The following is a 22,466-nucleotide window of genomic DNA, read 5'->3' as shown; positions in this document are numbered from 1 at the left end:
GGCAGTTAATAAATCGATGAAACTAGTCAAAGACTTGTCCGTTAATTTTTAAGCAATTTCTAGTAATGGTCTTTTGGTCTAAAGGTAATGCCGCCGCCACTGACGCGCTAATGAGCCATCAGCACGCTGATCGGATGAACCTCTTGGCGGTGCTGTCTGTCGGAATTGGCCACGCACATGACAAGGGGCCATGATGGAACGTGCACGAGCTGCATTTTTGGGGTCAAATGAAAATATGAATTTCCTCAATTAGATTTCCAAACTGTGGCTGTGCCGCACTCGATAAGGGGGCGCGGTTTGAGGCACGATGGGGCAACGAGCCACGACGACAACGTTCAAATGCAAATGCAAATCGCATTAAGACGCGCTTTTAATCTGCCCCATGGCATCGCCGGCTTGTGCGCATTTCTCGACTTGGCAAAGGCGGCAAGTCTTCACGTCTGACTCTCCAACTTTGTGCCTCTCGTTTGTTATTGTTGTAGTTGATTTTTTTTTTTTTTTTCTTTTGCTCAAACACCTTTCGCCCCAAAAAGTCGGGGCGTGTAAGTAAGTGAGGGTATATGTGTGTGCGATGCATAAACTGTTGTGCTTAGTACTTTTTGGCTCGTAAAACGTAAACGTCAAATCGCCTTAAACGAATCTTTGTCTGTTGGGTCACGAGGTCAAAGTGGCGGCAATGCAAGGCAATGCGCCCGAACATAGCCATGAGGGGAGTTCCGCATAGCCGCCATTACCACAAGCAATTGCAACAGCAACAAATGCAAAACTGAAACTGTGCCTCAACACATAAAAATCAATGAAAAGTGAAAAATAAAAATGAACAAATTCGCAAATTTACAAATGTATGTATTTATAGAGAAGGGTAGCATTAGAGGTATGTACTACATAGCAACAACAAATTGCAAAAGTAAGTTAACCCCATTTACCGTTTGTTTTTCTTGCCCATTTCAAATCACACTAAAGCGGAGAGTGCCGAGAGGGGAGGAGACCATCCACTTGAACTCAAGTGTCGCCGCAGGGAGGGCTACATAAAACGCTTGAGACTTAAAAATAAACACACACATCCACATCGCTACACTGTTGTAAACGTGCCCTAGGTACATCATATCTAACCCACTTATTAGAATTGTTTATTTTCTATTTACACTTAAAAGTGTACAGTGGAGAAATCAAGATGCTGCAGGATCAAATAATAGAGTGTGTGTGAAACTCAATTTATCAAAACAGACTGATCAGTTCTTCATTGTATCGTAATCATGACTCACGTAGAATGCTGCTGCAATCCTGCTCCGAGAAGTTTGTTGAACTGAGTCATTAATTGTGCATTAACATTCGCAATTTCCTGTATTCTTCTCTTAAGGGTAGGGTATTATAGGTAGATCCTATAATACTTTTGATTTTTAAATTTGTATTACCTTTTCAGAAGGGATAATGGTAAATACATAAATAGTATACGATCGTCTGAAATTATTTCAAAAGAGTTTTTGATGCAAACAAATATTGCAATTTTAGAATATTTAATATTTTGTTGTAACTGAAAGTTTTTTGTTAATCGCAAATGATGGCCATGTATGAGTCTATTTCTAGTTTCACAGTTTTTGTTGGAAAAGATTTTTGGTATGGAAAACGATTGTAAATTGATGTAGTTTTTAAAAACAATATTAAATAATTTTTGTTTGTCTAACTTTACTTTGAAGACACCTTGCAAATGGATTTGGGTACTCGTAAATTTGTTGAGATCTCTACAATTTCCATTATGTTTTTTAAGGACTTCAAATATTTTTCTCAATTTCCTAATATAGTTTAGAAGTACCGTTCAATCGAAATTTATCTTAAAATTTGAAACCTAAGTATTCAAACTCTTACTTATGTTAGAACATAATTGGTGAACATTTTCGATCAAAATCAAAATCAGTTTTGAGCTACAGCAATAAAAAACGATCCCATATGTACAAATGAGCGCATATGCATACATGCATATGTATGTGTGTATGTAAATACTACAAGACATTGCCAAACACTGCAAATTGTTTCTCTTTGCATATTCGTCCTCTATACAAGTAGATTACAAAATATTGGCCCACGCTTATGAACCGTTAAACACACAAGCCATTGCATACGATTAAAGACAATTGCATGTGTATACATGCATACATTCATATGTAAATGTAGTAGTGCGAGCGAATATTATCGCGGCGAAGTTATTACGAAATCGCAATCGACACATAACGGTAGAGATAGCAACAAGCCAAGCAACAATGGTAATGAGAAAGAAGAAATGGAATTAAACATAACAGCAAGAAATTATTATTACGATTTCATTGCACACTCGCTTCTCTTCTACATGGGCTTCCAACTTGCAAGTGTGGTGAAGAATGCCAAGACAAAGACGTAATGCACAAAACAAGCGAAAAAGCATAGCACAAGCATACCAACGAAGCTAGCGAGTGAAAAGAACCAAAGTTGGCCGTAAACCAGTGAAATAGGAAAGCAAAGAACCAACAATGCACAAATAATGGCTTTAGGTAATGGAGGGAGAGAGGGCTACAATAGTACACACACATACATAAACATACATATCGATATGTTCATATGTTTGTTTGTAGAAAGCAAACAGCGTCTGCAGTTAAATTAATTAAAACTTCACTTATGCGCACACACACGCAAACACAAACTTAAACATTTACAACCATATGTACATAGAAGACAATTAAGAATTTTTTTCGTTGCGCGTCATAAAATATTCGCAAAACTCTGCTACCTGCTTACCTTTTGTTTTCAGCGGCGAAGGCTTCTGTAGTTTTTGTTTTGCTTGTTTGTAGCGCTTGCCAACTCGTTGTAAAATACTCTTTATCAATTTTCAATATGCACGCATACACCACACATTAATAAAAGAAAAAACACGATTGTGACACAACTTAATAAATTGCAGGGGACGCATGCGCAGAGCAGAATTTTGCAAATATTCAAATTGGAATTTGAACTCAACGACAGACGACGCATCGAGCCCGGCTACAAGCGTAGTTTTTCTCTTCCTTTTTTTTTTTATTTTCCAATTTTATTCTACACGCTTTAAGCAGCGAATTTGTCGCCGCTGATACACACAAATACAAGCACACACATATACATATATGCACTATGCGCGTTGCAGTCGAAGTTGGTGTATGTGTGAGTGCGTTTTTCTGTCGCAAAAGCGGGTGCTCTCGATTACTCACGCACTGATTAAGACACTGGCAGTTTGGAATTTGGCACAAATTTCGATTAAAACCGTTGTTTTTCTATTGCCTGGACTTGCTTTATGCACTTTTATTGAAACACAGACACCACCAACACACATGCAAGCGCTTCACCACTTTGTATTTATTACTTCTCCTCCTTTTCGTTGCGCTGCTTCTTTTGCTCTCGGCTTTGCTTTTTGGTGTGTGTGTTCGATGACTGCCAAGAAGACTCGTTTTACACAAATTTAGTTGCTATACATAAGCAATAGCATTTCTTGTGCTCTTATAAACATTAAACAAAACTATGAAACGTTCAATAAATTAGCGAAACACACGCGGCGGCGTTCACCGGCCCAAAAGAGTGGCCATTTGTTGTTTTTGCTCAGAACAATCTACAAAGACAAAACACCCGCGCAACACGACCTCACGAGACCGCGGCCGACACAACCACTAATTTTACTCTCTTCTTTGCACTAATCCGACCATTCACAGTGATGGCAAGTGCTAGTGTTGGATAGCAACATGATATTTATTCAGTTTGGTGTTTTTCAAGGCGAGTAGTAGGGGCACACTCATGAGAGTGGATGAAAGAAATAAACAAAAATAAACACCTTATCCACTATTACAGACCGAAAACCGGAGGTTGTCATGTCGCGCCGCAGTCAGGACATTCCCATACGGCCGCGTTACGGCTACACTGACGAAGACGTTGCTAATGAAAGCAACAGAGCGGCGGCATCAACAAGAAACAACAGCACTCCCGCATCTTCGTACACGGAAATTCCATTCCTAGCACAGTATGCTGGTCCTATACCCGAGCGAAAGGAGGAGACACAGCCAAGCAGCAATGAAAGCTATGTAAACCTGGACATGGGTGACGAAGAGGAAGAAGAGGAGGACAACACAAACTCCAAAGACAGTTCTGAAGAGCAAGAGAAGACGGCAGGAAGGCCCACCTCCTTGAATTGCGAACCCAGTGAGTGCACATTTGAGTATATGATGATGAATTGAGCAATTTGGCCAAATTTTAGCTTTTCCATACGAGTTGGAGGGCTCCACAAGCAAAACGGGAGAAATGCGTCACTTTGTGGCTCACAATTTGGAAGCCACACTGCGAGAGGGAAGCCCGCAACGGCCCACAGACTACAGCAATGCCTCTGAACAAACCACACCCTCAACATCGACAGCGCCAGGCGTGATGACTCGTCGATTCCTGCAATCGAGGAATATACCCGAAATCGATGGCAATGTACTTAGTGATATTGAGTTAGAGGCGCAATATCTGGCCACTGCCGTCGATAATCTTCTTGAAAATTTGGGCAATTTGCTGCACTCGATCTCATCCATAACGGCCGACAACGTAGAGGTACACAAGAATGCCGTGAGCAAGTTAACCGACACACTGGACGCCAACATCAAATGCATGTACACGATCATGGCCAAAACGGAGGAGATTAGCAAATCGATGAGGCCTACCGAACAGCTGGGACAGCGCATGTGAGTGGCTAAAAGCAACCGTTCCCATTAACAAATGATAATGTATCCATTTAATGCGTTTTCCAGACGGGAAATAAAGCGACTTGTGGACATGCTAGACAACACTATGTAGGACGAAGTTGGCGGCGGTGTAATCTTCGCCTCCGCACTGGAAATGGTGACGACCACAGCCGAGACACCAACAAACAATCCGACGTGTGCTTTTATTTAAGGCGGAACAAAATTTCTAGTCATTTATAATTTCTTGTTTTCATTCAATTGCATATAATCAAAAATATCATGAATACTCTGCACTAAAGTTTATCCACCTTCGTCTTAACAATTCGCACCGGATCGACGGGTCGGTCGTTCTTATCCGTTTCCACCATGCCAATACGCTTAACAACCTGCATCCCAGTATAGACACGCCCAAAGATCGTGTGCTTGCCATCAAGCCATTGGGTCGGGGCCAGTGTGATGAAGAATTGCGATCCGTTGGTGTCCGGACCTGACTTGGCCATTGACAGTATCCCAGAGCCTGTGTGTTTCAGATCCCCGTGGATCTCGTCGCCAAATTCTGTGCCATATATCGAAGTACCTCCACGCCCTGTACCCGTCGGATCGCCACCCTGTATCATAAAATCGCGGATTATGCGATGGAATACCACGTTGTTGTAATAGCCACGTCTCGAGAGCTCCGCAAAGTTGCGACAAGTGTTGGGCGCGTGCTTCCAATAAAGTTCCACAGTTATTTCGCCCATTCTGTAAAGATTGTCGGGAGTTTTGGTTGCCTTTTTGTTTGCATTTTATAATTACGATGTTTCTAGGGTCACAAAGTGTGGCTGCCACGCCTTGTCAGGTATGCCTCCAGCGGCGGGATTAGCTATCGTTAGCATATTTGTCCTTCACTGAAAACGCCGCCTTCTATTTTGTTTATAAGCTAGAGATGCGCTTATTTATTTGTAGTGTGACCATATTCCAAAATACGAAAATACATTAGGGCAAGCCTAAAACAATGCGTGGTTACTTTTTCTACGAAGAAGCTATTCGTTCCTTTCAGTGATGCCAACTTTTTAGAAGGAAAAAAGCTGTTTTTGTCGGGAAGGAGAGTGAAAAAAAGCAAAAAAGCGTAAGAAAAAGCTAAATTTATTTTTACAAGAAGTGCTAAAAAAAAGCCTTGGAAAATACATTTTTCTATCATCTTGGTGAACATTTTAAATGATATTTACGCATTTCGTCATGTGTTCTTCAAAAGCGGTCAATCTGCGCTATTGATGTATGCTGAGCAAGAAAAAGGCACAGAGCTGCTTCTTTCTTTGGTAGCTTTACAAAACTAATTTTGTTTTTACCCATAAAAATTCTGTATTTCTTTGTAATTGAGCCAAACATCACGGCATTTTTCATTGCATTCTTTCGGCATTCCCACCTTTACAAATTAACCGCATTTTTGAGATAAAGATGGTTTAAACTAGTTATGTCATGTGTAGGGTAACCAAGGGTGTACGCAGGGGGGCAGGAACGCCGTTGCCCCCCCTTAGAAAAAATTTTTCCATATAAAGTCGACCACACGCTCATTATTATGACGCACTATTTCGCCTTAAGATGGATCTGCGTTGGATTTGTTGAAGTTTTTTCATCGATCATATGCATAAATTATTTTTTAAATGCATCGGGCATTATTTAATCAAAATTTTGCCCCCCCTTTGGTAAAAGCTGGCTAGGCCCTTGAGGGTAACCACAGCAGCATCTTTGTCAATACGTAGGGTCTACTTTCACAAGCGAGTGAAATAGGCAAATATTGATTAAAAATAATGATGAAGCTGCCTCGTTTCCATTTTTTTTTTTACATAAATGTTGGCAAAATTACAAAAAGCGGAAAAAGAGCTAAATGTATTTTTAGAAAGCCAGAATTCCCGCTTCACGCAATTTGGAATATTTTCCCACAATCTCATTTCAAAGGCAACCAGATTTGACGGGGGAAAAAGCCAAATTGGCAACACTGGTTCCTTTAGTTCGTTTTGTAGTTCATTCAGTCTCTGCTTTAGTTTTTTTTTTTGTAATTTGTAATTTACTTTATTCACAATTATTTGAATTCTTCTCCTGAACCATTATGTTAACAGAAAATGTGGGAAATACTTGCTATCATAATTCAATTTCAAAACATAATTACATATTAAAACAGATGAACACATTTAAACGGTTTAATGGTAAAATCCTTAGTTTCTCTATTAGTTAGCTTATTAAATTATTAGTTTAGTTGATTACAATTGTAATTTTGATTTGTTTTTAAATTACAACATAATGTAGAACATTAATAGAAAAGTGCCCTTTTATTTCCAACAAAAGTGTTCTTTTTAAAAAGAACATCATCCAAATGCAAAAGAGTTTTTCCTTAAGTGATATTATATTGTAGGAACGCATTAGAACTTTAGAATCAGCGTTTCTTCCCAAACATTTTTCATTGGCATAAATGTAATTTTATCGAATTTGTTTACCTACAAATAGATTTTGATTGATTTTTTTGTGGAGCACTTAAAGAACCTAAAACGCTTTAGGTAATATCTTCGTTCCTATGGATTTCATAGGATAAATCATTATAAAAAGATTTCAAAATCTAGTTATGATATCTTTATAAATAAACAAAGTATTGGCAGTGCGGTTGATTTCTTTACCAATCATTCCTACTATATGTTAGTCATAAGATAGAGTGAACCGATCCTGATAAAACTTAAAAATATCAAAACTCCTTTGAAAAAAATCGTATGAAGATATGCTACTGGGAGTGATATTTTCATCTATCGGGCCTATGACAGCTATAATATGTGATATATACTTTTACGTCCTAAAAACAAGAATAGAAGGACCACAATTTTTGTAATATAACTAAAATCGTATGTTTTTATACATGTGTATGTAGATTTTAATTATAAATGTAATTTTAAATGTGTAAAGCAAATTCTCGAAGAGCTACGGCAGCAGGCAGTCCCATTGCGTGAAGGAGCTTTTGCTTCTAGTCTCCAAACTTGGCCACATCATGCACTAACTCCATCAGCAGAAGATTTTGCTGGAGTAGTCGATCCTGTCCTTCACTGCCCAAAAAATAAAATTGGCATTTTAATAGTTTATTTTGATGATTGATGATTTCTTTCCCCAATTCATTAAGAGATCTGTTAATCATGTGTTCCAAAAATTTGAGTTTTTCCAGTGGTATTTTGCTAGATTCCTGGTTTTTTATTCTATTCTCTGATATCTCGGAGCAGCTGCAGAGCTTGAACTCGCAAATATGACAGAAATCTGCCATTTCTACAACATAATGACATAGTTGGTTCATTAAATGCAGACATTTAGTTTCCTATGGCCAAAACTCACCTTGCTATAATAAGAACAAATCTCAAATAAAACGAGAATTTTTTTTAAGACAACTACACAAGAATGTGTTGACATTCATAAAAAAAAAGGAATTGTTGTATAGTAGGCTGCGAATGCGTTTTATTCCACTATTAACTATTGGAACAAGAAAACTTATAACAATGTAATACTGCAAATGAGCAATTACATATTTACAAAATAAAATAAAATCATCATACTTAGAATTCATTACAAAACTTGGAATATAGAGTTTGCGCACATTTGAAAACAGGCCAACTTATCAAATATTGTTAGGCAGTGTGTACACACAACGCTACAGTAAAAACCGTTGTTGCTAAACAAGTTCCGCTGCTCACATTTGCGATTCAGCGAGTCAGTTCCATTTTATACGCTGAAGAACGCGGACGGGTTCGCGCTCGTTAAAATAAAAAGCAATTGTGCGTGCGTGTGCGTGAGTGAGTGAGTGATAGAGAACGAGAAATGGCGAGTGTTTTTATTAGCGAAATACATTTTTAAGTAAAAAGTCTATTCAAATCATGATGCAGGCTTCAAATCTTTGCACAATGTTAATATGCTTTTTTGGTTAAAATTATGAAAAGTAAGCACAATTTCTGTATGTTAAATAATCGTGGGCTGTGTGCACAAAGTTGGCGTATATGTATGTATGTGCATAAGTGTATTGTGTATATGTGTGTGTGTTTTTTTTTGTTGTATTCAAGTGGTAGCAGCAGCGAGGTGGAAGAAGAAGCAAAAGCAGAGAGAAACTCAAAATGAATTAAAAACGATGAACTCAAAGTAGCGCATGAAAAAGCAGCGCTTGCGAGTATGTCGATGTGTGTGTGTGTAAATGAGTGAGCGGCAGCACGAGAAATCTCATTTCAATTGCATTTTATTTATTTTTGCTGTTGTTGTTGTTGTTGTCATAAATGGTTTTATTTGTTGCATTTTTACAACAATTTCGAATTGCTTTATTGAGTTTGTCTACGTGCAACACTGCAGCGGTGGTTGGTAGTTGTTGTTATGAATGTGTGCTTATTTGTAAGTGTGTTGGTTTGAGTGTGCGTGATGGCGGCGTGGCCAGCTGCTAAAGAAAATTCACACTGCACGCAGCACACTGGCTGGAAACGGAAAGGGCAAAAATTTTCATTTGTTTTCGAGCTATTTCGAGAACGTTGTAGGGTCTTTTCCATGTACCATCATATCGAAGGAATTATGCTGGTACTTTTCATTTTATCCATTATACATTGTCTTTGTACTTGTACATTCGTACTGAAAATATCCATATGTATGTATGTATGTATGTGCATACTATTTTGTGTACCATATCGCTGCAATGCTAAGCTGCCGCCATTCAAGAAAGCGCTTGTGATGAAATTTCCAGATAAACTGGCAATATCATTTCATCGCATTTCTGCCGCGCTTGTTTTTGTAACGAAGTTTTCTTTCTACGCAGTTAGCTAAGCTTTCGCGCGCTTTGAGGGTCGCGTAGGGTCTCTATTCGGGCCAGCGCTGCGTCATTATCATCGTTATCCTTCATGCCGTCGTCATAAAAAAAAAAACAAGAAAAAAACGCCGCCGGTGTGCTTTGTCGGCTTTTCCCCAAAGAGAGCGCGCAACAGTCAGAAGCAGCAGAGAGCAAGCAGAGCGAGAGAGCTCTATTTTGCCATTCATGCGAAGGATACTGAAACGACGTTGCCGGTGGCGCAGTTTCCGTCGCTACTGACTCTGCCGACGTTGGCGTTTTTGCACAATTTATATGTAAAACATTTAAAAGGAAATTCTGCTTGCTGAACTTTTATTTGCTGTTGCCTTTGGGCGGCTGCTTGTGGGTTTTCCCGATGATTAACATAATTTCGTTAGACCCCTGAGCCCCAAAAGCCCCCTGTAAGAGAATAAGTTTGGTAGTTTGGTTGAGGACGGCGAGAGGTAGCCGGCTTTGGCTTTGGCTTTTGCATGGCCTTGTTTTGCCTGCCAGGCTGTCAATTAGTCGCCAGTGAGCCGGAAAAGGGACGCGAACAAATTGACAACTAGGCTTGTTGCCATATGGTTGCTAGAAAATAGGTTCCTGGCCTGTCCACCGCCTCCCACTCGATGATGAGTCCATGGGGTGGTCAGATTGTGGGATTCAAATTTGAAAAGTAACCTAACAGCTGTTTTCAAACTTTAGATCTGTATTTACTGCAAAAAATATACATATGTATGTCTGTATGTATATAAAACGTGTGGAACGGAGCTTTATGGGACGTGCGCATTACACATTGTTCTATGTACGTATAAATTGCACTCTACAGACCTTATTGGAGCAACATATGTTAGGTTTACTGATTGACCATATGCATATACAAATGTACATATGTATGTATATAAGTATAACGACTGCCGAGCGAATTCTGTAGCCGCGATATGTGCCCTTAGTTACAGAGTCAAATTTGAAAATAAACATGCATTTATGAATGTTTGTTTGCTTAAAACTCAGATCAAGTATTTTCCCAATGATATTATTATCCGGTTTCGGTAGAAATGATTAGAAATTATTGCGAATACAATATGTCTATGAGCTTTGCCTTTTCTTGATCAAGTGGATACCTGAACAATTTCAATACACCACTTTGGTATGCTCTTCATTATATTGGATTTGGTTCATAATTTTTAAATCATAATGTCCACTTTCCGGTCCATATCTATTAACTACTTCTCCGACTACACAATCTTAAAGCAATTGCGTTGAAATTTCCCGTCTATTTCTTAAGATATTAATATTAGATTGTTACATCATTTGTTGGTAATTGGTATTGAAAATAGAAAGTACGAGATGTAGTAACAAGGTGTTTGCTGTTATTGCTATTAAGGGTACATATACTATATAGCTTAGGCATAGAATAAGATAGCTGAGAAGTATATTGCAGCTTCAAATATTACTTAACCATTTTATTTGCTATCATTCTGTGAGTCTTGTATTTTTAAGAATAAAAATATGAATCTTCGTTGACATTAAATAAGTTATAGGATCCAGCTCGACGGATCTACAGACAGATATTCAGTATTTATTTAGTTACATTAATTTTTCCATCTTAAACGCAAGGTTCCAAGTCGAAGATAGCACCTATGAACCGAAAGAGTCCATATAAAAATAGCTGCATAATGTTTCTTAACAAAATAAATCACAACTATGAACACCAGTACCCCCAATGGATTGATTCACCACTAGGTTAATGTAATACTAAAATCCAGTCCTGTCGACTCCTGCAGTGATTAAATACATGGTGGCTGATATTCATAAGAATTTAGTAGATTGTTGTAGTCTTCGCATAGATCAGAGAGGCATAATGGCTTGAGTTTATTCTTCTTCTTTTTTTGTTCTACGTCTAAAGTGTGTAAAGCTATGAACCTGGGTGCAAGTCGGTGATAAAGGAACCAATATGATGGAACTTTCAAAGGGCAACATTTCGCATTTAACAATTTCCGATTTCACTTTCGATTCACCCAAGCTCTGTCTTTCAACGCATGATTTTGAGTCTTATAATGGTTCCATATGTGAACAAATTCCTCGTAAGAGGAGAATAGTTCTTGGTAAGTTGTTCAGACCAGTCCTCCTCACAGCTGTGCTAGTTAGGTTGCTAAAAATACACGTATTCGCAGTATGCGGGTGTGGGTGCGTGTATGTGTGTGTGTGTGTGTGTGGGTGGGTGGTGCAAATGTTGGTGGTGCGTATGTAATTAAGTCTGCCACGACACTAGTTTCACAGTTACCCAAGCTTAGAGTCGCGGGCGATGCTGCCATAAAGCCCACGACACTAAGTCAGCCCATCTAACCAGCCACCTCAGCCCACTTATTGCCTCATCGTCGTTCCTTTTGTAACACAAAACTATGCAAGTGGATGTGTTGTGTCGGTGTGGGTGTGTGGGTTTGTGTGTTTTGACGCGATGCCCGAGCTTGCCGCTCCAGCGCCTGCCTCTGGCCCTAATCCACTCGGGCAGCAAACTACGCAAATCCTTACGTGTCTATTGAAATAATCAAGCCTGGTCTGTTCGGTGGGGAGTGGGCTGCTGGAAGAGTCACCCACGCAAGCAAAGGATTTCGCTCATCGTGAGTCCCCCGGGCAGAGCGTAATTTTAGACCAAGCAAGGAAATGGACACTCTCTGTTTCGCTTTCTCTCTCTCTCTCTCTCTCTCTCTCTCTCTGTCTCTCTCCCTCTCTCTTTCTGCTATGCCTTCTGTGCTGTTTCTGTCTAACAATCTAGCTCTCTGCTTGCGGCAGTCGGCGCAGGCGCTTCATCAAAATCCGTGAGGCGGCATATCCTGCAGTTCCAGCTTAGGTCGCTCAGAGTCTCAGCAACGGGCGTCGCATGCGGATGTTGCGCGCGGTAAAAGAGTCGACGAAACTGTTTTTTGTTTCCATAAAAAACAGGACTCGCACCATTGCTGCCAACAGTACTGAGCAGGCTCGCACACAGATGTACTTAAATGTGTGTGCGTATGTGCCTGTGTGTGTGTGTGTGTGTGTACATATGCGTGTAACTTACAGAGGTTACACAAAAAGTTTGACAATTTTCAACATTAACTAATGATAAATGGCAAGTGGCAAAGAGCAACTGACGAACAAACAACAACAACCACATCGCCACGAGCAGCAGAAAAAAAACATGTCGCAATTTCTCCGTGAGCCATAAAAATTGAATTTACAACGCAGCAGCAGAAACAACAACAACAACTAAAATTAATATTAATATTTAACGTGTTTTATTTTTTGACAATTTTGGAGACGTCGCGACGTCGTCGTTGACTCGCCCAAAAACAAGCGAACAGCAAAATACAAATAAATAAATAGCAGCAACAAAAACTCGTTTATCGCTTTTATTGTTTTTGTTGCTGATGTCTGTGTTGCTGCTGCTGCTGCTGCTGCCGCCGCCGCCGGTCGCTTTGAAGCAGCAGCGACGCTCTGAACAGTTTAGCATTTCTCGGTGTGTGTGCGCGTATGTTGTGTGTGTGTGTGTGTGTGTGTGTGTGTGAGCTCGAAAGCCTCGCACAAGTTTCGGGGCAAGCAGGCGACGACGTCTCCAACAGCAGCTGGCGGAAGCGGCGACAGCGCTGCTTCTCATCGGCAACTTGCAACATTACAACAATAACAACATATTTCTCCGTGTATATGTACTAAGATGCGTGTGTTTGTGTGATTCTTCAAAACAAGCAGAGAACCGGCTTTTTGTTTGCTTTAAGTTTTGTTTTTGTGCTTCTCTCCACACATTCATTATTTGTTATTTGCGTCTGCTCTCTTCTTCTAACTGCACCCTCCCAACACACCCAGCAATAAAGAAAAAAACAACAGACTCTTAATTTTGTTTTTGACCAAAACAATCTATACTCACACACACACACACACACACACACACACACAGTCGAAACGAAAGTTGCCGTCGCTCGCAATTGGCCAAAATTTGGCAAAACAAAAATAAACCAAAACAGCAAAATAAAAGCACAGACTTTAATTTTCAAGAACTTTGTTATTTTTATAAATGCGTAGATAAAAACTTTGTATGTGCGTGTGTGTGTTTTTGTATGTGTGTCTGTGTGTGTGTGCTTACCTAAGTGCGTAATCTACAAAATGTTGTTTTCGAAGTCGCGGCTATTGCTGCCATTATTGTTATAATGCCAGCCTGTCCATAATAATTTTGGGTTTTTGCTTTTCGGCACCCATTTGCATACCCTGGACTATGAAGTTGGTCGAATGCTTGAAGCAGATGTTATTCAACTATATATGTACATACATATGATTTCAGAAAGACTAGGCATTCAACAACAACTGAACAATTGATTAAAGATTCCCCTGATCGATCTTTTACTTTCTCTCGAGAGCTGTTACAAAAACGATTGATTCGAAAAAGATGTTTCGCCTTCATTTTTGAAATAAAGCTATGCTTCAGATTGACAAAATTGACCAACTTGACAAGAAATTGTTTATTCCAATACTTATATATACAATAACAAAAGACAATATCAATTGAAATAAAAAATTGAAAAGGGTATTAGAACTTCGATATATCTACAAGTATATAACTATGTAGTTTCGTGTCGGTTATTATTTTTCTGCTATGTTATTATTTAGCCTTCCTTCCATGCTCATTTTCAAAGTTTCTTTTTTATGTGTTGTTTTATTTATTTTGCTGGGAATGTTTTTATAGTTTGCGTGCGTATTTCCTGACCCCTAGTCCCCGCCCTTTCCGAATTTACCACTAATCTAAATATAAATGAATAAAAAGCCCCCCAAATTGCTTTGTCGCCTGCTCGTCTAATTCCGTCGTGCAAATAAGTTGTCTGGTGGAAAATTTTTATAAACAAATTGGAACGAGCATAGTATTATTGTATCTTGTACAGCTGACCTGAGATGATCGGGACTTTGATTGAATAAATCTACATAATTATTGAAGAGTTGACCGGTCGACAATTTGTTATAAATTTAAACGTTCTCGATTGGTGTATTAGGGGATTTGTTGTAATCTGCCATTTCTTGAAATAATCGGGGCTATGTTTTGTTGAAACTAAAGGCGTTCAGCGCTTTTCGTAGTTATTTTTATCAGATGTCTTTATTAATCCAACGATATTTGTTAACCCTTTTCTAATCTCTTGCAAAGTGAACTTTGAATTTCAATATAGCGTGGCATTCGCTTCATTCTTCCTGGCTTTCATTACAGTTGCTTTTAGGTCCCCTCCTAGTTAGAAACATTTGGTGATTTGCGTGTATTTTATGTGTAAATTAGAAATGTATTTTAAAATTGAAAAAGTTGTGTATAAAATGTTAGACATAATATTCATTTATAAAATGATATTGATTATTGATTTCATTGTTTCTTCATTTTCTCATTACAGATTCTCTTTTTAATTTGGTATGAATTGTAATTGTAAAAGTAATTGTAAATATTCTTCGCATCAATTTTACTTTAAATTAAAAAAGGAGTAATTCATTGAATAGAAATAAATATTCGTCAAGATTGCCAGAGAAAACACGCGAAACAATTTTAACTCGATGCTAATTTCAATGTGACAGTTAAAATTGCAGCGAAATTGTACAAAATAAATGTAAGAAACTACAACAAGAGCAAGAAGAACAACGCTTGCAGTATAATTCAAATCGAATCCAATTTAAATTTGAATCCACGAATGCCGTCGAGTACATCTCAAGGCAGCAACAACATCAACAATAACGGCAAGAAGCCAACGCCAACTACAACCGTTACGACAAGGTTGCGTCACATAAATGCAACGAATTGCTACAACGCAGCACAGCAGCAACAATTGGAGCCACTGCAGCGTCGCCAGCAGCAGAAGCAGCAACAGCAGCTAGAGAGACGACCCAGAGATACGGAACCGAGATTATTGTAGAGAACTGAGCACCGAAAATACTGCATGCACCGGGCCAACGAACACAAATGAAAACGTCGCATCTGCACGCGTCCGATTTCGTCGTCGACTACGCCGGTCGCTCCTTCATTTCCGCGAGCGAGCAACGCGAACTCGAGCGCGATCGCGCCCATTTCCAACACCAGCAGCAGCACGAAAAGATCGAGCAGCAGCAGCAGCAGCAGCAGCAACAACAACAACGATTTGCAAATATCGATTTCGTGGACTCAACTCACGGCGTCTATGCAACAGTCCATGATATAAAGCCCACAGATCGAGAGCTGCAACAGGCGATCATAAATAGCCAAATCGACCACAAGTCGGGTGCCTCGATTCTACACGTAGAACCGGCAGATACGCAGCCGCGTCAGCGCAACGTTGTCCGCTACGGCTACTCCTCCAACAAGCAGCAGACCCAGCAACACCAGCAGCAGTCACAGGATCTGTCCTCAGTCAAGCCGGCAGTGAGCAGCAAGCGAAAGCGCGATACAGGTGAGTCGGCATTTTAAATAAATGCGCCCCAATTATATGACGATTTGGTTTTAAATACAAATGTATTTGTTGTATTAGCGGGATTTCTGCAACTAATTTTGATTCGTAATATAGTTTGTCGAACCGCTGCTGTACAGAAAATACCAAACATACATATGTACCTTTTAGAATACAGTCACATTATTTGCAGAGAAATTGGATCACCTTCTTAGTTTAATTCCATTTAACAACCAACACTTAATTCGTAATTTCATTTTATATTTCCACTTTTGGAATACTTGTATATACGTGTAAAGTTCAAGTATGATGATCGGACCGACAATTCTAAGAAACAACTAAATTCAAATGATTTTTAAAGGACTTTTAAAAGTTCGGATAAATTTGACCGATAGGGGGCTCTATATTTATATTCTATATTTAAATACAAATATTGAAGTAACCTTAAGTACAGATATGGAATTAAAAATGAGCTAACCGATAACGGATTTAGAATAGGTACATATATCTTGGCATAGTAGTGAGTTTGTTATTTTCTGACATCTTAATGAAAAGTATCTTTTTATTCACTTCTTCATTTTATTCGCTTGCTCTTTTCAATTCTGAACAATTCAACTTGATCAATGATCGTAATTTTATTTCGTGAACGATTTAATCAAATTTTGCAGAGGTTCTTTTATATTATATTTGGCTCGTTCCTTCTGATTCAAAAATTTTTAAACGTGGATACAGTGTAGTGAAGACAGTAAATAGTTTGAAAAATCAAGAACTCATTTTAGTTACTCAATTGCTACGCGTGAGTTTAATTTTTGGTAACTACCACATTCGCCTCAGTCTTGTTTCTCGTAAAAAGTTTTTAGCCTTACAAAGATTTTTTATTTAAATCCGCTAAGTTCATTCATTCATATATGTGTTGTATTATGATGAACAAATTGTTCAAAATGAAAATGATAGCACTTAGTATTTGATTCCTACCATCCCCTCATTTGTTTAAACCGATATAGAAAAACAAAAGGTTGGGTATATTTGTGGTATGTTCTTGAAGTATTTTGTTGAAGTGCGTACTGTACTGTAAAAGTCCTCACCAAAACCTTTGATTAGAACAAAAAGGTTTAATATTTTCTACCTCCGTGCTACTCTTTGTCGAAAAATTCGAACCGATATTTAGTTCCCCACCTAGCATGAAAATTTCATTGATTTATGCAAGGAGACTCGAAACATTTTCTAGCACATGTTTCACAGCGTTTTAAATCTATTCATTGAACAGTACAAGGGCATATGTATGTCTTTTGCTGTGTTTTATTTTGGTAACTCCCAGAAGCTGATGGTTTTATAATATATAAGAACGTTACGATTTTAAATCGTCCGACAGTCGGTTTTATCAGAAGTGCGAGGAGTTTCACAGTTTTAGAGCTATCGCCTTGAAACTTTAAAGCTTAGCCCTAGGCTTCGCGGCCCAGGACCACGGAGTAAGAAAATGTTGTTGCTAAGGGAATACCGCTTCAGTCCAGTACGGCGAAACGAATTGATATAACCGTACACATACATACCTGAATCGGACTCCTATAATGTAGAGCGGCCACAGGTACATTATGAAACGAACAACTTATTTGTTCAAGAAGATAACGAAACCAATTTGGATATTGCAAAAATTTGTTTCTACAATAATATTATACTACCAAATCATACAGCTGCTATAGGACCAATGTGTACTTTAGAAAGATTGTTTTAGTAAGCTTCTTGTATTTTTTAAATATATTTTCTTGTTTCGTGAGCTGTTTCTTCGTTCTGGAAAATATGCTTTATATACTTATGCCTACCTTACCATAGAATGCGCATTCTTTACTTTTCATTGAGATTATGTTTAATGCTTTGTGGCTTAAAAATTCTAGAAATTGTTGTGGTCTCATTTATGGCTTTAAGATATGGTTTTTGTCTTTTTCCGACATTATAATGCTTTGCAATGCAGTACATATGTACATAGTACAAACGTAAACGTAGTTGAGGCACTTAATGAATGTTTCCATTTTCTAGTGCTCTTTACATTAAATCATGTATGTTCATATATGTATGTACATATATATACAATAAATGTATGTACATATGAATAGTATAAAAGTAAATAGAAGATAATGAAGAAAACGATTGTTGCTGTCGCTGGGGCTGGTTGTTTTTGTTGTCGCGCTGTTATTGTTGCTTATCACGCCTGGCATTTTTTTTATTGATAATCACAATAAAAGCCACGAATAAAACACATATGTATGTATGTCTATGTACTTGTATGTACGTATGTACATACACGTGTGTGTTAAAATTAACAACAAGGACAACATTCGGCAGCAACACCAGAGTAAACAAAATTCAGAGCAATACCACAAACATACATACATAATTGTTGAAAGTTGTTCGGGCAGCTGTGGAGCAGCTTTGGCAACATTTTCTTTTGCTATTTCTGTTGTTTCATGTTGTTGTTTAAATTAAATTCGCTGCAGTGGCGACGACTTTGTCAAATGCCGCCCAAGCAAACAGTCGCCGAGTCAACACATGCCTAGCCCCAAGCCGCTCTTTCTTCCACATATGTATGTATATACATATGTACATATATTCGCTCGTGCAGTAGGCGCGCCCGCTCTCTCTACTCTCTCCCTGCCCGTTTTTTTGTGGCCCGCTGTCTTAAGTCTGTACTTTTTGCATTTTTCAATTTCCTTTGTGCGACATGCTCAAACATGTTTGCACCCCCTTTCCCTCCAGTTGCTCTTCGTAGCTTGTGTGCTCTGGTAGGGGCGCCTTGAACAGTCTGCGTCTGGATTCGCTGCCGCCGTCGCTGCCTCTCTCTCCGTCTCTGCAGACGCTGGCTGTGTTTGTTGATGTTTTTTAGTGTTCTCATGTTCTGCGCTTTTGCGCCTCGTTTTGATATCAGTCGAATTTTGTTGTTTTTCCCTTCGCTTTATTTCGTTATTTTGCCATCTTGTTTTCGCTTTTATTATTATGAGTTATTGCTTGATATCTGAGACGCACCCGCACACACACATTCACGCATTTCTCCGGTCTTTTCTTCTTGACTTGTTTCACCACAATGGGGCTATCTCTGTATATGTATACCACCCTTCGCGCACCTTCTGGCAGTTTGTCTTGTTTCTCATTCATTTTTCAGGCGTTCGCTAAACAGCCCCACCGAAATCCTCTTCCAATTGCTTTCAACTCAAATATAATTTAGTATTTTTCCCATTTCATTTATTCCAGTTATTGCGACTTAAAAATAATGCTTGTATTTGTTGTAGTTGCTGCGGTACTGGAACCTTTTTTTGTTTCTATACACACGTACATGTTCGTATATATGTTTTGTTTATAACTAACATTTTTTGGGTTTAAATGGAGAGCACCATTAAAGAAAACTTTTTCTGTTAATACCTTTAGAGTCTAAAGTTTAGACTCTTCAGTAAAAAAAATGAACGTACATGTTTTTATAAAAAATATATTTTTTTTACCGACATTTGGGTTTTTCATTTTATAGTAAGCCAATCAAACTTAATCAGACGGAAAGAAGTTTTCATAATTTTGTTTTGCTTCTCTTAAGTTCGTACAGTGAGTCCGAAATGGAACTTTTCATCAACTTAAGCAATCAAGAATATAATGATTTAACTTCGATTAAGGAAAATTTTGTATTTTCCATGAAGTCTGTATTTCTTGTTAGCCAGCAGTGACGTTACTGTCTTTTTTTTTTGATTTTTAAAATGCTTTGCTAAAACGATCTCCATAAAGACAATGTCCAATTATTTTAATTTAGTCGTTATTAGAAACGAAGTAATAATGATGTGTCATTCCTTTTTAGATTCACTAAACTGGAAATTAATTAGGCTGTCCCAGGGCCCACACAAAAATTGTATATCTTCTCATAAGCATGCAACTCAGAAAACTTTTCTCTCGAAATTGTGTATGTACATATATAACTATTTTAAAGGCGAAAAAATTCCGTCACCTCTTAAAAAAAGCCGTATCTTTTTACCAAAATGCGATAAAAATATGTTCCTAAATATCCACAATATTCACACCTGTTCTAGAATCCCCAATTTTCTTGGTTAAGGAAAGCGACCAAATTATTGTCAAATTGAAATTCCAGAGTTTCGTTTTCAACAAATCCCCCTGATATTGCCCCTGATATATGTACAGATATATAAAATGATAGCAAAATATCACTTAATAGGTGTAAATATTTGAACATTTAACCATACAACATTTTTTTTAAATTGTGTTTGAACATTTCATATTTTAAAGTTTCTCTCATAGTCAAAATATCTGCTACATTCATCGTACCATCTACATAGTGCATACATACTGCATACTGAATTACATTTCAGAAGTCGACCTTATCAAGTACCTATCTCTTTTATGAATTGAATTTTTAATAATCAATCAATCAAATGAAACGTAATACTGAACATAGAGAATAATGAGTTTTCAAAATAAATAGAAGCTCAAAAAACTATTTAGTCCTACTGCAACAAGTTCCAATTAGATGTGACATTTGTTCGGAATATATACGCCAAAAAATAAACTGATCCCCATCCAAAACATTAATATGTATAAATGTATGTATGTACGAGTATATAGTATAGTTGGCCCGCTTAGTTCCACGTGCGTGACCATATTTTAGTGCCAAAATCGTTACGTTGTTGCGGTCGCTGCGACTTCCTGTTGAGTGCGGCGATTATGGATCGAGCGCGGCAACCATCAACCCGGTGGCTGCTTCCATTTTGTACTTTCACCCATAAATCTTGAATATAAGAAAAGAAATTTCAACAAATAATGCGGAGTTGCATTGTGCGCGTTGCCCTCTCTGACCAATGTTGCAGCCTAGCAGCGGCTGCTTTCTTCTTCCCATTCTCGACAAATGGGCGCATGGCATAAATATTGAAATGAGACACGGTGTCTTGTAGCTGGCTGTGTGTGGGTGAAAGGAGTCAGTCTGGCTATGGAGCAGGCAGCAGCAACAGCAATAAAGGCGACCCCACCCAGCCAGCCAATCTGTGTAGGTGTCGCAATTTCACCCGAGCATAAACCAGATACACGCACATAGATACATATACACGCATAAATATGTCGGCATAACCGGCTGACATGCTATATGGTGTACTTACTATGCCTCTTAAGGCTTGTCCCATAACTTTGCCAATGCCTTTTTACAGTTTTCATCATCAGCAGTAGCAGAAACGAAAAAAAAATTTGATAAAAACGAGAATCTTTCACTTTGACGCTGCAACGTTGCCTTCAAAGTCGTTGTTGGTGCTGCTGTCTCGACTGGCCTGTTTCTTTTAGTTCTGGTTCTCGTCGTGTGCCGGTTATGCGATACAGCAGCAATGGCTGCCACGTACCGTGCCGGCACTCCCTCCGGCTATTCTCTTGGCCACCGCATTTCAATCTTAGCAGCGGCTACTGTGTAGCGTCGTCTGTGGACGTGTTTCTTTGTGTCACGGCAAAGGTATTTGGTCTGGGTAACGAATGGCATCCCGAAGACTCTGTAAAGTACATACAAGAATTCTAAGATAATACAATCATTTCATCAATAATTTCCACTAATAATATGCTGTTCCGTTTATTATCTATTCTATTATTATCTCTTAGTAGGAGGATAAAAGATTATTGTTCCTATAATTATTATTATTATAAATAAAATTGTAAAAGAATTATTAAAAATTGTAAAGTGTATCTCAACAAGACTCAAGAACTTGAAATGCAATGTTATCCTTAGATAAATAGTTAACACTTATCAACTTTTTTTTCTCTAAGTTCTTAAAATTTTAATTTCAAAAGAAATTTGTATCAAGCCAATATGATTTGAGTTTCCGAAGCCAATACAAAGAAGTTTTTAAAATCTGTGAGGAAAGAAAAGTTCGATGTAGTTTAAATGCAAATATTGTTTTATAAATATTGTGTTTACCTAAGCCAATTAAATGCAACTTTTTTGGATGTGGTATTTGGGTTTCTTCATTTCGGCTCAGTTTTTCTATTCTTAGTTGGACAAACTTTCTTCATTTTACACGAGTTTCAATCGTGTTCCTCAGAGATAGTATTTATTTTAACTGTCTGGCAGACAATGAATGTAATAAGTATTTATCCAATGTTTGATGATTGAATTTAGCTAGACAATGGATATTTCGAAGAGTTGACGTATCCAAATTTCTCGGATTTTTCAAAGACGACGTAGATGGCGGCCCACGCACAACCTTTTCGTGCTAAGGCTAGCGGCAGACCCAGAAAAAGCTCGCACGTCAATCACAGCAGTTTTCCTCTAGTTCCGCCCGCTGCGCTGTGGCGCTGCTGCTGGGGCCGACGTTGACGCTGCTGCTGTCAGCAGCGAGTTCAATTTGGTACAAAATGATTTTCGATGCCCAACCGAGGGCAACAGCGTTGAGTGGCAACAAAAAGACTGTCCAAGCAACAACTTGACTTTGCAGACGTTTGCCCAATGACAAAAGTTATTTTTGTTGCTCATATTTACTCGTCGCCTATGTCTGTAAA

General features: G+C 38.4%; 4 protein-coding genes across 6 annotated transcripts in view; 2 read left to right on the top strand and 2 right to left on the bottom strand.

Annotated features, from left to right (window-relative positions):
- The window catches only part of LOC115628316 (serine-rich adhesin for platelets), a 203,272-nt gene extending 199,625 nt beyond the window's left edge, over positions 1–3,647 (bottom strand). For both annotated transcript variants that reach the window (XM_030524369.1, XM_030524370.1), the window contains exon 1: positions 2,770–3,647. The gene's annotated coding sequence lies outside the window, so the exon portion shown is untranslated. The remainder of the gene's footprint in view (positions 1–2,769) is intronic.
- Positions 3,648–3,844: 197 nt separating this feature from the next.
- On the top strand, positions 3,845–5,018 carry LOC115628275 (BLOC-1-related complex subunit 6). The gene is made up of 3 exons (XM_030524304.1): positions 3,845–4,194; positions 4,250–4,715; positions 4,782–5,018. The coding sequence occupies exons 1-3, from the start codon at positions 3,867–3,869 to the stop codon at positions 4,825–4,827; spliced, it is 840 nt and encodes a 279-aa protein (XP_030380164.1). The 5' UTR covers positions 3,845–3,866; the 3' UTR covers positions 4,828–5,018.
- On the bottom strand, positions 4,804–5,624 carry LOC115628276 (peptidyl-prolyl cis-trans isomerase-like 1). The gene is made up of 2 exons (XM_030524305.1): positions 5,511–5,624; positions 4,804–5,456 (listed from the first exon to the last, which is right to left on the bottom strand). The coding sequence occupies exons 1-2, from the start codon at positions 5,588–5,590 to the stop codon at positions 5,009–5,011; spliced, it is 528 nt and encodes a 175-aa protein (XP_030380165.1). The 5' UTR covers positions 5,591–5,624; the 3' UTR covers positions 4,804–5,008.
- A 2,847-nt stretch (positions 5,625–8,471) lies between these two features.
- Positions 8,472–22,466, top strand: part of LOC115628283 (homeodomain-interacting protein kinase 2) — a 48,155-nt gene continuing 34,160 nt past the window's right edge. Inside the window, exons 1-2 of one of the 2 annotated variants that reach the window (XM_030524313.1) lie at positions 8,472–8,661; positions 14,928–15,950. In XM_030524313.1, the coding sequence (XP_030380173.1) occupies positions 15,488–15,950 (463 nt within the window). In that variant the 5' untranslated portion in view covers positions 8,472–8,661; positions 14,928–15,487. The remainder of the gene's footprint in view (positions 8,662–14,927; positions 15,951–22,466) is intronic. The other variant, XM_030524314.1, reaches the window with a different exon arrangement.

The sequence above is a fragment of the Scaptodrosophila lebanonensis genome, unplaced genomic scaffold, assembly GCF_003285725.1.
Source record: "Scaptodrosophila lebanonensis strain 11010-0011.00,11010-0021.00 unplaced genomic scaffold, SlebRS2 tig00000113-arrow-arrow-pilon, whole genome shotgun sequence".
NCBI classification, from domain to species: Eukaryota; Metazoa; Arthropoda; class Insecta; order Diptera; family Drosophilidae; genus Scaptodrosophila; species Scaptodrosophila lebanonensis.
The sequence above is the reverse complement of the archived record's forward strand: the minus strand, read 5'-3'. Positions and strand labels throughout refer to the sequence as shown.

Coding starts and splice junctions, on each gene's coding strand:
- LOC115628276 (XM_030524305.1), bottom strand. CDS start 5,590: ATGCTAACGATAGCTAATCCCGCCGCTGGAGGCATACCTGACAAGGCG. Junction 5,457..5,510: donor TTTGTGACCCTAGAAACATC/GTAATTATAAAA, acceptor CAATCTTTACAG/AATGGGCGAAATAACTGTGG.
- LOC115628275 (XM_030524304.1), top strand. CDS start 3,867: ATGTCGCGCCGCAGTCAGGACATTCCCATACGGCCGCGTTACGGCTAC. Junction 4,195..4,249: donor CTCCTTGAATTGCGAACCCA/GTGAGTGCACAT, acceptor GCCAAATTTTAG/CTTTTCCATACGAGTTGGAG. Junction 4,716..4,781: donor GAACAGCTGGGACAGCGCAT/GTGAGTGGCTAA, acceptor TGCGTTTTCCAG/ACGGGAAATAAAGCGACTTG.